This window comes from Heloderma suspectum, chromosome 3 (genome assembly GCF_057233095.1).
Source record: "Heloderma suspectum isolate Gila_16-S chromosome 3, 16-S_ref, whole genome shotgun sequence".
In the NCBI taxonomy this organism is placed as follows: Eukaryota; Metazoa; Chordata; class Lepidosauria; order Squamata; family Helodermatidae; genus Heloderma; species Heloderma suspectum.
The window spans coordinates 48008374-48021715 of NC_139460.1; the positions used below are offsets into that span (position 1 = coordinate 48008374).

The 13342-nt window shown below is 42.4% G+C and overlaps 1 protein-coding gene across 2 annotated transcripts in view; it reads right to left on the minus strand.

The window, feature by feature from the left end:
* Window positions 1–13342, minus strand: part of GRAMD1C (GRAM domain containing 1C) — a 92706-nt gene that overhangs the window by 57650 nt on the left and 21714 nt on the right. For both annotated transcript variants that reach the window (XM_084843110.1, XM_084843111.1), the window contains 2 exons: window positions 5622–5706; window positions 2067–2170 (listed from right to left, as the gene is read on the minus strand). In XM_084843110.1, the coding sequence (XP_084699236.1) occupies window positions 2067–2170; window positions 5622–5706 (189 nt within the window). The remainder of the gene's footprint in view (window positions 1–2066; window positions 2171–5621; window positions 5707–13342) is intronic.

Below are 13342 nucleotides of genomic sequence, written 5' to 3' on the forward strand. Positions count from 1 at the left end.
CTTTTATAAGATGATGTATAGATGGTATATGTCACCGTTTAAATTGTCTAAAATATATAAAGGTGTTTCTGGAAAATGTTGGAAATGTGAAGATCAAGAGGGAATGTTTTATCATTTATGGTGGACTTGTAAAAAAGCTAAAACATTTTGGAAACGAATACAGTCTTTAGCTCAAAGAATATTAAAGAGTACTATAGAATTAAAGCCAAAAACTTTTTTATTGGGACTAACAGATCAACACCTAAAAGAGAAGGGGGGAACCCTCTTTCTCTACATGACAACGGCTGCAAGGTTACTGTATGCGCAAAAGTGGAAGAATGAAACAATACCAACTGTGAGCGAGTGGATCATGAAAATGATGGAGCTGGCCGAGATGGAAAAACTTGCTATCATAATTAAAGAAGGATCAACAACTAAATTTATGTTAGATTGGAAACCTTTTATAGAATTTGTACAAGGAATAGAGAAAAATGATATCTATGTATGTGGATTTTGAACTTTGAGATGGTTAATTCTCTTGTTTTTGTTGTTGCTAAAATTAGGAGAGAAATGAGATAATGTCTGTGAACTCAATGTATGATATACAACTAAGAACTGGAGAATAATAATAAGCATTTGTTGTGTAACGGGAGCCAAAGGTAGATATCTTACAATCGTAAGAGATATTTTAGTGTATCTAAATATGTGTATAAATTAATGTATGTGTATTGTGTGTTTATGTTGTTGTGTTTTGTTTTTCTTTTTTTAAAAAAAATAAAAAATTATTATATCAAAAAAGATATTATAGGAAATATTACAATGAAAGCATGCTGAGTTGTGATAGGTTCACTTTCCTGATACAGGAAAGTATCCTATCCTAGTTTTGCCTACATCAAAACCCTGCCCTTAAACAAACAAACAAAAAAAAAAGAATGGAAGAGCAGTGCTAAAGGCATCTACACTTGTGGAGTTTGTGCTCCCCTTCCCTTTTTAAGAAAAATGTCAGACTTCTTGCAGTTTGAGAAAAGACAGAAGAACCACAGGGAAAATATAAGATGACAATGACTGAATGACAGCGCCATGTAGATGTGCCATAAAATGTTAGCACACAAAGCATGGCAATTCCACACTAAACCCCAGCATGGAAGTAGCCCTATCTTCTAGTCCTAGGATGGAGACCATGTAGCCCTCCAGGGGTTGTTGGATTGCAACTCATCATCCTTCACCTCTGGCTATGTTGGCTAGGGCTGATAGGAGCTGCAATCCAACAATATCTGGACGGCTACACATTCCCCATCCCTGAACTAGAGAATATAGGTACTTCCCATAAGATTCCCCTTTGCCACTCTTGACTATACAGTAAGATAAATTAAAATCATAGCAAAAATTGAGTGGCCACTTCCAACTAATTAGGCACAGAAACACCAGCTCAACCTCCGGCCTGGTTTTGCAAGGCAAAGAAAATGGGCACCATCCATCATTCAGCACCCCAGGCTATTTGCAAATTGCAGAAGTTTTCAAATGAACATGCATTTTCATGATTTATAGAACCCTTGTCTGTCAGAAAATTAAAAGTATTTCAAGAAAGAAAATGCAAGGCACAGATCTCTTTAGGAGAATCATAAGAACACAAGAGCCACACTGGATCAGACCAAGGGTCCATCTAGTCCAGCATTCTGTTCACACAGTGGCCAAACAGCTGCCCATTGGAAACCCACAAGTAGGACATGAGTGCAACTGCACCCTCCCACCCATGTTCTCCAGCAAGTGGTGTACTTAGGCATACTGCCCCTGATACTGGAAGTAGCCATCATAACTAGTAGCCACCATAACTAGTAGCCTTTTCCTCCAGGAATTTGTCCAATACCCTTTTAAAGCCATCCAAATTGGTGGCCATCACTTCATCTTGTGGGAGTGAATTCCATAGTTTAACTATGCGCTGTTTGAAGAAGTACTTCCTTGCATTTGCCCCGAATCTCCCACCAATCAGCTTCATGGGATGACCCCGGGTTCTAGTATTATGAGAGAGCCACATAGTCCTTGTGCACACATGTGTACACACACACACACACACACACACGCCTTACTGTGGTCTCCCATCGGAAGATGTTGCTGTAGAAACAGAGCCAGTTTTCAGAGAGATACAGGCGTCCTTGAAGAAGGATATCCTTCTGAAGAGCACAGGCATAATCTGAACAAGGAAACCATAAGAGTGTTTATCTTATTCACAAAGTTCAACCAAACCCATGATTTATCTTATCAATAACACCATGCTCGCATCGAACTGCAAGGAGCTTATTCAGTATTTTGTGGATGGCTGTTAACATTAACAGAATTTCCTTCAACTGTCAGAGTGATGCCTGCAACACTTTTTATAGAGAAGCTTTTTAAAAACAGAATGCAACAATTTTAAGATGTGCAGAAAATTAATATGTGCTTCATTCCTCAGCAAACCTACATGCAAACATAAACAGGTTGAGGGAAAAGGCATCTCTGTGCCGGAAAATACACATGCTTGTTAGCCTGGATGCTTACATGCATCAGAAGACATGCAGTTGACCTGCTGTTGTGTTTTTAAGGAGTTATTGGGCTAGACCTAATTTGTTACTTCACTATATACATGAACTGTCTGCTTAAACAAGTCTGGATGCCTGCAGACATACACCATTTTTAGTGCATTTTTAGTGGTGAGCCAGCTGTGGAAGCACACCCTCTCGGTTTTGTAAAGACATACAATAGTCTATCTCATAACTGAGTTCAGGAGAAACCAGTTCTGCAAGACGGAGGTGCATCACTCTACACTCTGATTGACTGGAAACTGATGACATCACTAACTCATCTCCCCACTCCTTCCTGAATCAGTTTTTCAATGTTTGAAATACTGAGGGCCAAACTAGACATAATACTAAATGTGTGAATGCATGTAAATGACGTAACACTTTTTTAAACGGCTGCTGGGAGGAGAAGAACTGGGACTGTGGTGCACAAGAGGGAGGTGAATCCTTTCTCCCCACACCATGATCTAGGGAAAAATCATTCCCCTTCCTCCAAATCTGCTATTTGCCCCAGGAGGGAAGCTGATGTTGACACTAATGACAGCTTGCCTCCCAGAGGAATTTACAGCTGGGGACTGCAGATTTTCCCTGGGACCATGATGAGGGAGTGTGAGGGAATTAAACCTGAACTTGGGACCTTTTGCATGCAAAGCATGTGTTCTACCAGCGAGTTGTGGCCTTTTCCCAAGGTACCACGACTTATCCAACTTATTCCACAAAGATTCCTTCCATCATAGGCAGACTTGGTTTAGGAAAGAGTTCAGCCCCCAAACCAAACTTGCATGCCACACTTCAGCCCTAAGGGTTATAAAGTGGCCTCTGTCTCTCTGCCATACACTGGCAGATAACTGCTAAAATTGCTATGGTATATATTAGAATAAAGCTTGAAGGTCAGAATAGGATAACATAAATGAATCATGTTTCCTTGAAATGCAAAGTTATGATTTTACATTTATTAGAAAGACTTGCATCTGAAGCAAGTTAATCCAGCTGTTTAATTTATTCTTCAGATTCAGATTGGCCAACGTATGAAAACTATGCCTCATAGAAAGAATCAAATTGCTTGCTTGCTTGACTACACCAGCATAAACAACAGAGTAGAGATTCCAAATAAAGTGGGTTTGGTTATTGCAGATCATGCTAATACTCTATCTGGAATGAGCTATTTTAAAACATCAGATAATGTTTATATTTCAGTAAGGATTGTTTAAAAATGAGACCAAGTTAGTTTGTGTCATGGGCACTTCAGAAAGCTGTACCAAATATCTAAGAGGATTTGCAATGGAACAAGATAAATGAGCAAGCATTTTCTGAACATTCTGACAACAAAAGAAAAAAAATCCAGAAGATTAAAGAGCACAATGTCTATACAGTTCAAGCATGCAGAAATAAAATGCAAGCAAATAAGGCACAGCTGAATTAAAATGACCAAGAAGATGTTCTACAAGTACAACTGAACTAAAAGGAAAAATTAAGAATCTCTTTTCAATTTATTGTGTATGCTTCTTGAAAATGGTTCAACATTATGGCCTGGTTCAGAAGTCACAGCAAACCATGATTGTGAGGAAAATGCACCATGATAGGCCTTAGCTCAAGTGCTCCTCACTCCCCCTCAAACAAGGAGATGAAATGTAATGCTTCCAGTTGTAGTTTTGAACAAATCACAGTTTCCTGTTACATCCATATATAGGCAATTATGGTTTGTTATAGCCGCAGCTAGTTAGACCAAGGTTTGAAGCCATGATTTGATTCTGTTTTGTTTGCAGTGTGGGTAGACAACAATTTCCCATATTCAGATATAATAGGAAACTGTGGTTTGACAAAATCCTGGCTTGGAGCCAATCTTAGTTATACTTAGAGCAGACCTGTTGAAATTAATAGGGTTATTTCAATGGATCTACTCAAGAATGACTAAATCTGGATCCAGCTTCATGCCTGGAAGCATTAAGATTTCCATCCTTCACTTGTGAAGAAAGAGGAGAGAAGGAGCATGTGAGCCCAAGTCTCAACATCCGTAGTGTTTACTCCCATAACATCAAAGCATGGTTTAGTATTATGTCTTAACCAGGTCAATGATAATATATGCTCAAAGGTAATATAATGAACTAGATGTATCCAGGAATAATGAACAAAGGGCAAAAATAAGTACGGTAAAAAAAATTTGTTTGTTTAAGCACTATCAGCAAACTGATACACTTGCATTAGAGTATGGGTCAGTAATCTATTCACCATTACAGGAACACAATTAAAACCATCAAGTACTGGAGGAGTTCAGTTGATGTACCTACCATTGTTTACATATAATTTTCAGTAACATTGCTGAGGTCTAGCTTTAGGTGATAGGCATATTTTTCCACCCCCTTTTTTATATTAATTGCTTATCATTTTAGCAAATGCTTTCACTAACACTGATTATTTATACAGCTATTATTTATAGAATAAAAAAATCCCGCCTACAGACTCGCAATTTTAAAAAAATGTTCATAAGCAATTCCTAATGGACCTACTACCAGCTAGTTTGAGCACATAGCTCACCATCCACATTACATAAATAAGTGGCAGCAGTAACTTATTATCCATAGTCACCCATTACACTGTCATGCAACTGAAAAATAGCTTGATTTGAAACATATATAACCTAGAAATAATAGCATTTGAAATACAACACATTTACCCTTTTCATGGTAAATTCCCCTCCTTTTCATTTTATCAGTTTATTACAATATATTTATATCCCGCCTTTTTTCCTTTTGCAAGGAACCCAGGGGGGCTTACAACGCCTCCTCCTTCCCATTTTATCCTCACAACAACCCTATGAGGTAGTTTAAGCTGAGAGTCAGTGACTGGCCCAGAGTCACCCAGTGACTTTCATGGCTGAGCCGGGACTAGAACCCAGATTTCCCAAATCCCAGTCCAAGACTCTAACCACTATACTACACTGGCTCTTGATTCCAATCATGGTGTGTTTTTACCATTATGTTTCCAAACATTCCTGATGATGGTGCAAGCTTACTTTAAAAAGAAAAAGCTGCCATTTGGGTTTTCTTTAACAGAGCCCATCCACCTCTTGAAAGTGCCTCCTCTTACCTACTATGAGCCCTTCCAAATCCGGCAGATGTGAGAATTGTCTCTTGAATTCCTCATTCCTATATTTGTAAGTGGAACTTGAGATCTGAAAAAATGAAAGTTTGCACAAAAAGGTTACGCATTCCATCTTAAAATATCTAAGCCTTTCCCTTTCTCTTCCAATGTTTTTTCTAGAACAATTAGACTGTGTTCCAGAGCCCTGCATGCCAGGTTTTCATGACTGTACCCAGATTTTCAGCTTACTGCTGTACAGCTGAAAAATACTGAATTACACTGTGCCAATGTTACAAGTGATACTGGATATTTTGTAAATACATTAAGTATAATCCATTTTATTTGTCTGAGACACTTCGTACAATAGGAGTAAATAAAACAAATGATGAAGAAACAAAGGGGTTAGGCAATACTTCCATGCAAAGTTCTTGCAGCTGTGAAATTGGGACATTTTATTGAGACCAATAACCTGACATCATATAACTGATGTAGGCATGAAATGCACTCAGCTTGCTGTTGCAAACGTCCCTTGCCACTGACCTGCATCTCCCCCATCCACATCACATTCCCCTGGAAATACCTAGGGAAATAAATGTGTGATGTCACATCATCTGTACCACCTGTAAATAAGCAGCCATTGGAGCAAGCCATGAAAATGCTGGGTGTGATGTCACATCACACACATGTTTCTTAACAGAGCAGGCGTGGGCAACCCAGTTCCCTCCAGATGTTTTGGACTACAACTACCATAATGCCTGACCATTATCCATGCTGGCTGGGGCTGATGGAGAGCACCAGGTTTTGTTTTATTAATTTTTTATTGTAAAATGTCAACAACACATAACAAAAAGAAAAAGAAAATGTAGGTACATAAATTTCAATGCATGCATTATATATATATATATATATATATATATATATATATGTATGTATGTATGTGTGTGTGTGTGTGTATATACACACACACACACACACACACACACTCTCTGGATAGGGGCGAATGCTCCTTCCTTGTTCTCCTCAACCTCTCAGCGGCTTTTGGTACCGTTGACCACTGTATCCTCCTGGACCGCCTGGAGGGGTTGGGCATTGGAAACGCTGTATTGCAGTGGTTCTGGTCCTTCCTCTCCGGCAGGTACCAGAGGGTAGCACTGGGAGAGAAGGTTTCGGACTCACGGCAGCTCACTTGTGGGGTGCCACAGGGTTCCATCCTCTCCCCAATGCTATTTAACATCTATGTGAAGCTGCTGGGGGCTATCATCAGGAGGTTTGGGGTGCAGTGTCACCAATATGCGGATGACACGCAGCTCTACCTCTCGTTCAGATCTTCACCAAGGTTCGCTGTGGATACCCTGTCCAAATGTCTGGAGACGGTGAGTGGCTGGATGGGGAGGAATAAGCTGAACCCTGACAAGACTGAGGTACTTTTGGTGGGAGACAAGAGGAGGTTGGGGGATGCTGACCTGGTGTTGAATGGGATACGGCTACCCTTGAAAGACCAGGTCCGCAGCCTGGGGGTCATTTTGGACTCCCAGCTGCCCATGGAGGCTCAGGTGTCAGCTGTGAGCCGGACAGCGCTGTACCAACTCCATCTGATAGGGCAGCTGTGCCCCTACCCTCCCGACCATCTGCTCCCATCAGTAGTAGATGCCCTGGTCTCCTCTCGTTTAGACTACTGTAATGCGCTCTATGTGGGGTTACCCTTGAAGACGGTTCAGAAGGTGCAGCTTGTTCAGAACACAGCAGCTCACCTGATTAAAGGCAGCCGCTGGCGAGATCACATCACTCCAGTGCGGAAGGAGTTGCACTGGTTACCAGTTGTTTTCCGGACCAAATTCAAGGTGTTGGTTTTGACCTTTAAAACCCTATATGGTTCCGGTCCAGCCTATCTTAAGGAGCGCCTCCAGCAACACCACACAGGATGCTTAACAAGATCAGCCTTGGATGTTCTTCTCTCTGTCCCATCAGCCAGGACAGCTAGACTGGTGGGGACGAGGGAGAGGGCCTTCTCTGTGGTGGCCCCCACTCTGTGGAACTCCCTCCCTAGGGAACTCCACCATGCCCCCTCTTTAATGAGCTTCCATCGTGCATTAAAAATGTGGTTGTTCAGGCAGGTATTTGGGGTGGGTTAGGGTATTTTTAGAAAAACGATGTTTTACTGTGGAATTTTATTGTTTTAAACTGTTTTATTATATATTCTGTACATCACCCAGAGTGGCTGGGTGACCAGCCAGATGGGCGATTGATTGATTGATTGATTGAATAAATAAATAAATAAATATGAAAATACAGCTAAAAATTATACATAAATTTCAACAAAAACAGACCAATATATCCTTGCCGTTCTTGGCTAATATAAACTAGCAGGGAGGGAAGTTGGGCTGGGCTAGGGAGGTGACTAATGCCTCCATGAGAGAGGGAGTGGTCCCAGGCTGCCTGAAAGAGGCGGTGATGAGACCACTCCTGAAGAAACCCTCCCTAGACCCAGAAACCCTTAATAATTATAGGCCGGTTGCAAATGTTCCATTCCTGGGCAAGGCCCTTGAGCGAGTGGTTGCCAACCAGCTCCAGGCACTCTTGGATGAGACCGATTATCTGAATCCATTTCAATTGGGGTTCAGGCCAGGTTTTGGCACAGAAACAGCCTTGGTCACCCTGTATTATGACCTATGTTGGGAGAAAGACAGGGGGAGTGTGACCCTGTTGATTCTCCTTGATCTCTCGGCGGCTTTCGATACCATCAACCGTGGTATTCTTCTGGGTCGGCTCTCTGAGCTGGGGGTGGGAGGCACAGCATTACAGTGGTTTTGCTCCTACTTGGAGGGTTGGCTCCAGAAGGCGGTGCTTGGGGAACACTGCTTGGCCCCACGGCTTCTCCAATATGGGGTTCCACAAAGGTCAGTTTTGTCCCCCATGCTGTTCAACATCTACATGAAACGGCTGAGTGCGGTCATCTGGAGTTTTGAGGTGCATTGTCATCAGTATGCTAATGACATGCAGCTCTATTTCTCCTTTTCATCTTCTTCAGGTGAGGCTGTGGATGTGCTAAATCACTGCCTGGCTGCAACAATGGACTGGATGAGGGCTAATAAACTGAAACTCAATGCAGACAAGACTGAGATGCTGTTGGTGGGTGGCTCTGCTGACTGGATGGAGGGTGTTCAACCCATTCTGGATAGGGTTGCACTCCCCCTGAAGGAGCAGGTCTGTAGCTTGGGGGTCCTCCTGGAACCATCTTTGTTGCTTGAGGGTCAGGTGGCCTCCGTGGCACAGAGTGCCTTCTACCAACTTTGGGTGGTGGCCCAGCTATGCCTCTGCCTGGACAGGGATAACCTGGCTTCAGTTGTCTGTGCAATGGTAACCTCCAAGTTAGATTACTGCAATGCACTCTATGTGGGGCTGCCTTTGAAGACAGCAGAAGCTGCAGCTTGTGCAAAATGCAGTGGCCAGATTATTAACAGGGACCAGAAGGTCTGAACATATAGGACCGACTTTGGCTTGCTTGCACTGGCTGCCTATATGCTTCTGAGCTCAATTCAAGGTGCTGGTTTTAACTATAAAGCCCTACACGGTTTTGGACTGCAATACCTAACAGCACGTCTCTCCTGAAATGAACCTACACATACACTATGTTCAGCATCTAAGGTGCTCCTCTGAGTGCCTCCTCCAAGGGAAGCTCAGAAGGCAGCAATGAGGGAGAGGGCCTTCTCAGTGGTGGCCCCCCCTCTGTGGAACAAGTGCTCTGATGAGGTCTGCCTGGCACCAACATTATTATCTTTTCGGTGCCAGGTTAAGACCTCTCTCTTTTCTCAGGCATTTGGCAGCACATGATGAGTTTTAATTGGTCCTGGATGTGTCTTTAGTTATGACTGATAGTTCAGTATTGTTTTTAGTCATATGTTGTTTGTATATATTGTCTGCGTGCTTATATGTAAATGGATTTAAAACTTTTTATATTGTATTTAATGTTTTAACTTCTGTAAACCACCCAGCGACTTCAGCTATGGGACAGTATAGTAATGCAATAAATACAAAATAAATAAATATATTAACAGTATATATATAATATCCATTCACAAGAGATGTTTATATATCACCCATTTAAATGTTGAAAATGTTATGTCCTCAGTCCATTGTGTTATAGGAAGTAAGCATTTATCCTTCCAGTGTTTAATATCAGCCTTTTAGCTGTCAAAAGGGTACGGAAAATCCATTTGCATTCACTGTGCATTAACTTCCAAGGAGCAGGTAGATAATTTAAGAGGACATGTACATAAGAAATATTAAACGGTGTTCCAGTACGAGGTTTATCTGTAAAATAACCTCCTCCCAAAAAGAGGCAACTACTGGGCATTGCCAAAACATAGGGTTAAAATAATACCAGGTTACTGGGGAATACGTGGTGGAGAATTATGTTGGCAGCAGTCATGTATCTTCCATAACATATAATTAAGCTCTTATAACAGAACATATGGTAGAGATGTGGGAACATCCTTCTTCCCTGCCCTTCTGCCCACAAAAGGGCCTGAGCCTTTGTGAGCATTCCAGTTGCCTGCAAAAAGCTAGGAGGGAGCCCACAAAGCACCCTCTGCTGCCATCTCCCCCTTCACTTGTCCCAAGGTCCTGAAACTTACCATGGGAGAGGGGGGAAGGTGGTAACAGGTATGCATTAAGCCTGAGCTGAAGGGCCTGCAGTGACTGATAAAGGAATTTCTGACACAGAACTGATGCCATGTATATCATTTCCTCCAAGGAAAAGGTCCTCCCTGGCAGAAATAGCACACAGTGTCAAAATTTTGCTGGGGGTTTTGGGACTGGTAGTAATCATCCTGGCAGGAAAAGATGCTCTGCTAGGGTCAAGACAGTGCTCATTAGGGTGGCCACTTATGTATCACCCCCAAAACGACAAACATGTGCATGAAATTTACATGTGCTAATTTGTATGTATACATGCAAATTTAGAACAAAGGATAATTTAAATAGAAATACAACGGCAGCACATGATGGAAGACCTGTCTGTTTGTCTGTTAAGTCTGCTGTCCAGCTGCTAAGTATTGATGGGCAACTGTTCTTTATCTTTAAACCATACTTGGACAGGACAACCTTTCAAATAGAGGACACCTTCAAACAGAGGATGGCCCTCTGGCAGCCCTTCAAATAGAAGTCTGTCCTCTGTAAAAGAGGACACATGGCCACCTTGGCACCATTTCCCCTTTTTCATGCCTTAAGGCAGGAATCTCCACGTTTTTTGGATCCTGAGGCACATTTGGGAATTTGAGAAACTGCTGTGGGCACCACCACAAAATGGCTCCTATGGAGGATGTGGCTAGTGGGGGTCTGGCTGGTCAAAAGAGGTGGCAGGGAGAGAATGAGTGAGGCTAGAGGCTGGAAGGGAGGGGGAAATAGCAAGGCAAAATGGTGGAAGGGAGAGAAATAGCAAGGCTACAGACTAAGAGAAGAGAGAAACAACAAGATAAAGCTGTGAGTGGGAGAGAAAGAGCAAGGCTAGAAATGGAGAGAAAGAAGGCTAGGGGTGGAGAAGGGATATAAATAGTAAGGAAAGGGGTTGGGTGGAGAGAAGTTGCCAGGCTAGAGTCTGGGAGTGGAGCAATAAGACAGAGAGTGAAGGACAACAGTCTGTGTGGATGGAAAAAGATCGGGTGGGGCCAGGAAGCACCTCTTTCCTTCTCTTCCTGCCCCCTGAAGAGCAAATCTCTGGGAGGTTCAGGAACAGAAAGGAGAGCCTGGCACCCTAAAATTCTTCAAGGTGGTATTATCATCATCATCATCAACATCATGGTTACATTTTTTAAGGGGCGGGGAGTGGTGAGCTTGGCGGGCACTGTTGGACATCCCCATGGGCACTGCGTTGGGGACCCCTGCCCTAAGGTAAGTTTCAGGGCCTTGGAGCAGGAGAAGGTGGCAGTGGCTTGCAGAATCAAAGCAAGCCCTGCTCTCCTTAATCCTGCTCACAAATATTTGGACATTTGTTTTTACAAGCACCCCAGCTTCAATGATTATGACATCTTATAACACCCCTAAATCCGGGCACCTCTCTTTAGTCAACTAGCATTCAAAATGTCTTTAAGGGTTCTGCAAGAAAGCTCAGTCCTACAAACGTTCTTCTAGAGATCATCCTACAGGGCCAAGGCACCATGTAGTGCAGACAGAGCATTAATCTAAAGAAAGATGCTGAATGTATTTGATTCATCCTCATAGGGAAACAAGTGGAATAAAATCTACTGGAAATTTCTTCAACACTGTATCAAGTTTATGGAATAAAGCTCCCTCGATGATCACAGAGGATTTCTTCCACAAGCAGGCTGATTCACCCTAACTGCCTCTGTGAAAAGCAAAGATGTCTGCAGACCAAGGCAACACTGCTAAAAAATCAAAACTCCAGAGAGTCATTTCAAAGCTTACATCATACAAACAAGATCTCTGGAGTCCTAGCACTGCTGTCATACCATGCCTCACCTACAATTCCTTTGTAGACATATACAAAACATAAACCTGTTTTCCATAAACTCAACAAAGGTTACAGAAGAGCCGTGTTTTCAAATAGGCAGGCACAACTTTTAGACAAAAAGAGAAGATCTCACTTTAATCACTCTTAACCCCTAGGAAAGACAGTGGAATGTGAAGTATCTTAAATAAAGCTTTTGTTCTGTGTCTGACAACTAATTTACATTCTTGAGCTAATCTACATGTTGGTTTTTCCAAGCACAATAATCATTTAATACAGAAGACATGCTGGATGGAAGGACAATTAAGACATTTTGTGGTCTTATACCCCAATTATGATTCCATTAGTCCACTCTAAGGGTCCTTTGTTGTTGAGGTTTTCAAAAGTTAAATGTAGCTGTGGGGGAGGTGTGGTGTGGAGGTTGTTGGGGTTCTTTGCCCTTTCCCCCCTCAGCATTTCCCCCAACCTAAACAATAGCCCCGAAAACTGCCATCTGCCACACGGGGAAAAAATATAGTACCTCTATCTTTCCTCCTGAGGAACAAATAGCGGTTTCAGTTGGAAGAGGAATTAAAATCAAGAAACGGCATGGAAAAAGGAGCAACACCCCCCTGCACCCCATTCTCAATCTGATTCCACTTGGAAGGAAAAAAACAAACCAGGAGAGGAATATAGGAACACAGATATATCAAGCCTTATATCCGGCTAGACTATTTGTTCACTGCTGACAAGAGTGAGCATGCATCCCCAAACTTTTTGGTTCGGTGGGCACATCTGAATTTTGAGAGAATGCTGTGGATGCTCTCACAAAATGGCTGCCATGGGAGAAGGGCTTGCCCATTCATGAAAAGTCTGCCATGGTGTCTACCAGCACAGCTGGTCACAAAATACTCATTTCCCAGAAAGCAAACCGACAAGACTAAAAGTAACTTGTCCAAGAACCTAAGTATAAGGCAGAGTTGAGATCTGAGCTCTAAAACAGGAAATCACCTGTTTGAACACAAATGAATATTACCCTAGAGAGCAGCACTTTGCTTTCCAGCATGCCAGCATCCCAGCTAAAGAATTTTTTCCCCAAAAAAAATCTTAAGAAATGAAATAAAGAACAAAAGGGGGAAGGAGCCTGGTGGGCACCAAGAGAGATGTCCATGGGCACATTGCTGCCCATGGGCCATCACATTAGAGACCCCCTGCTCTAGACAGTCTCAGTCAGGAGTCTTTCACATCACCTGCCACCTGAGGTCCAAAACAGACATTACTT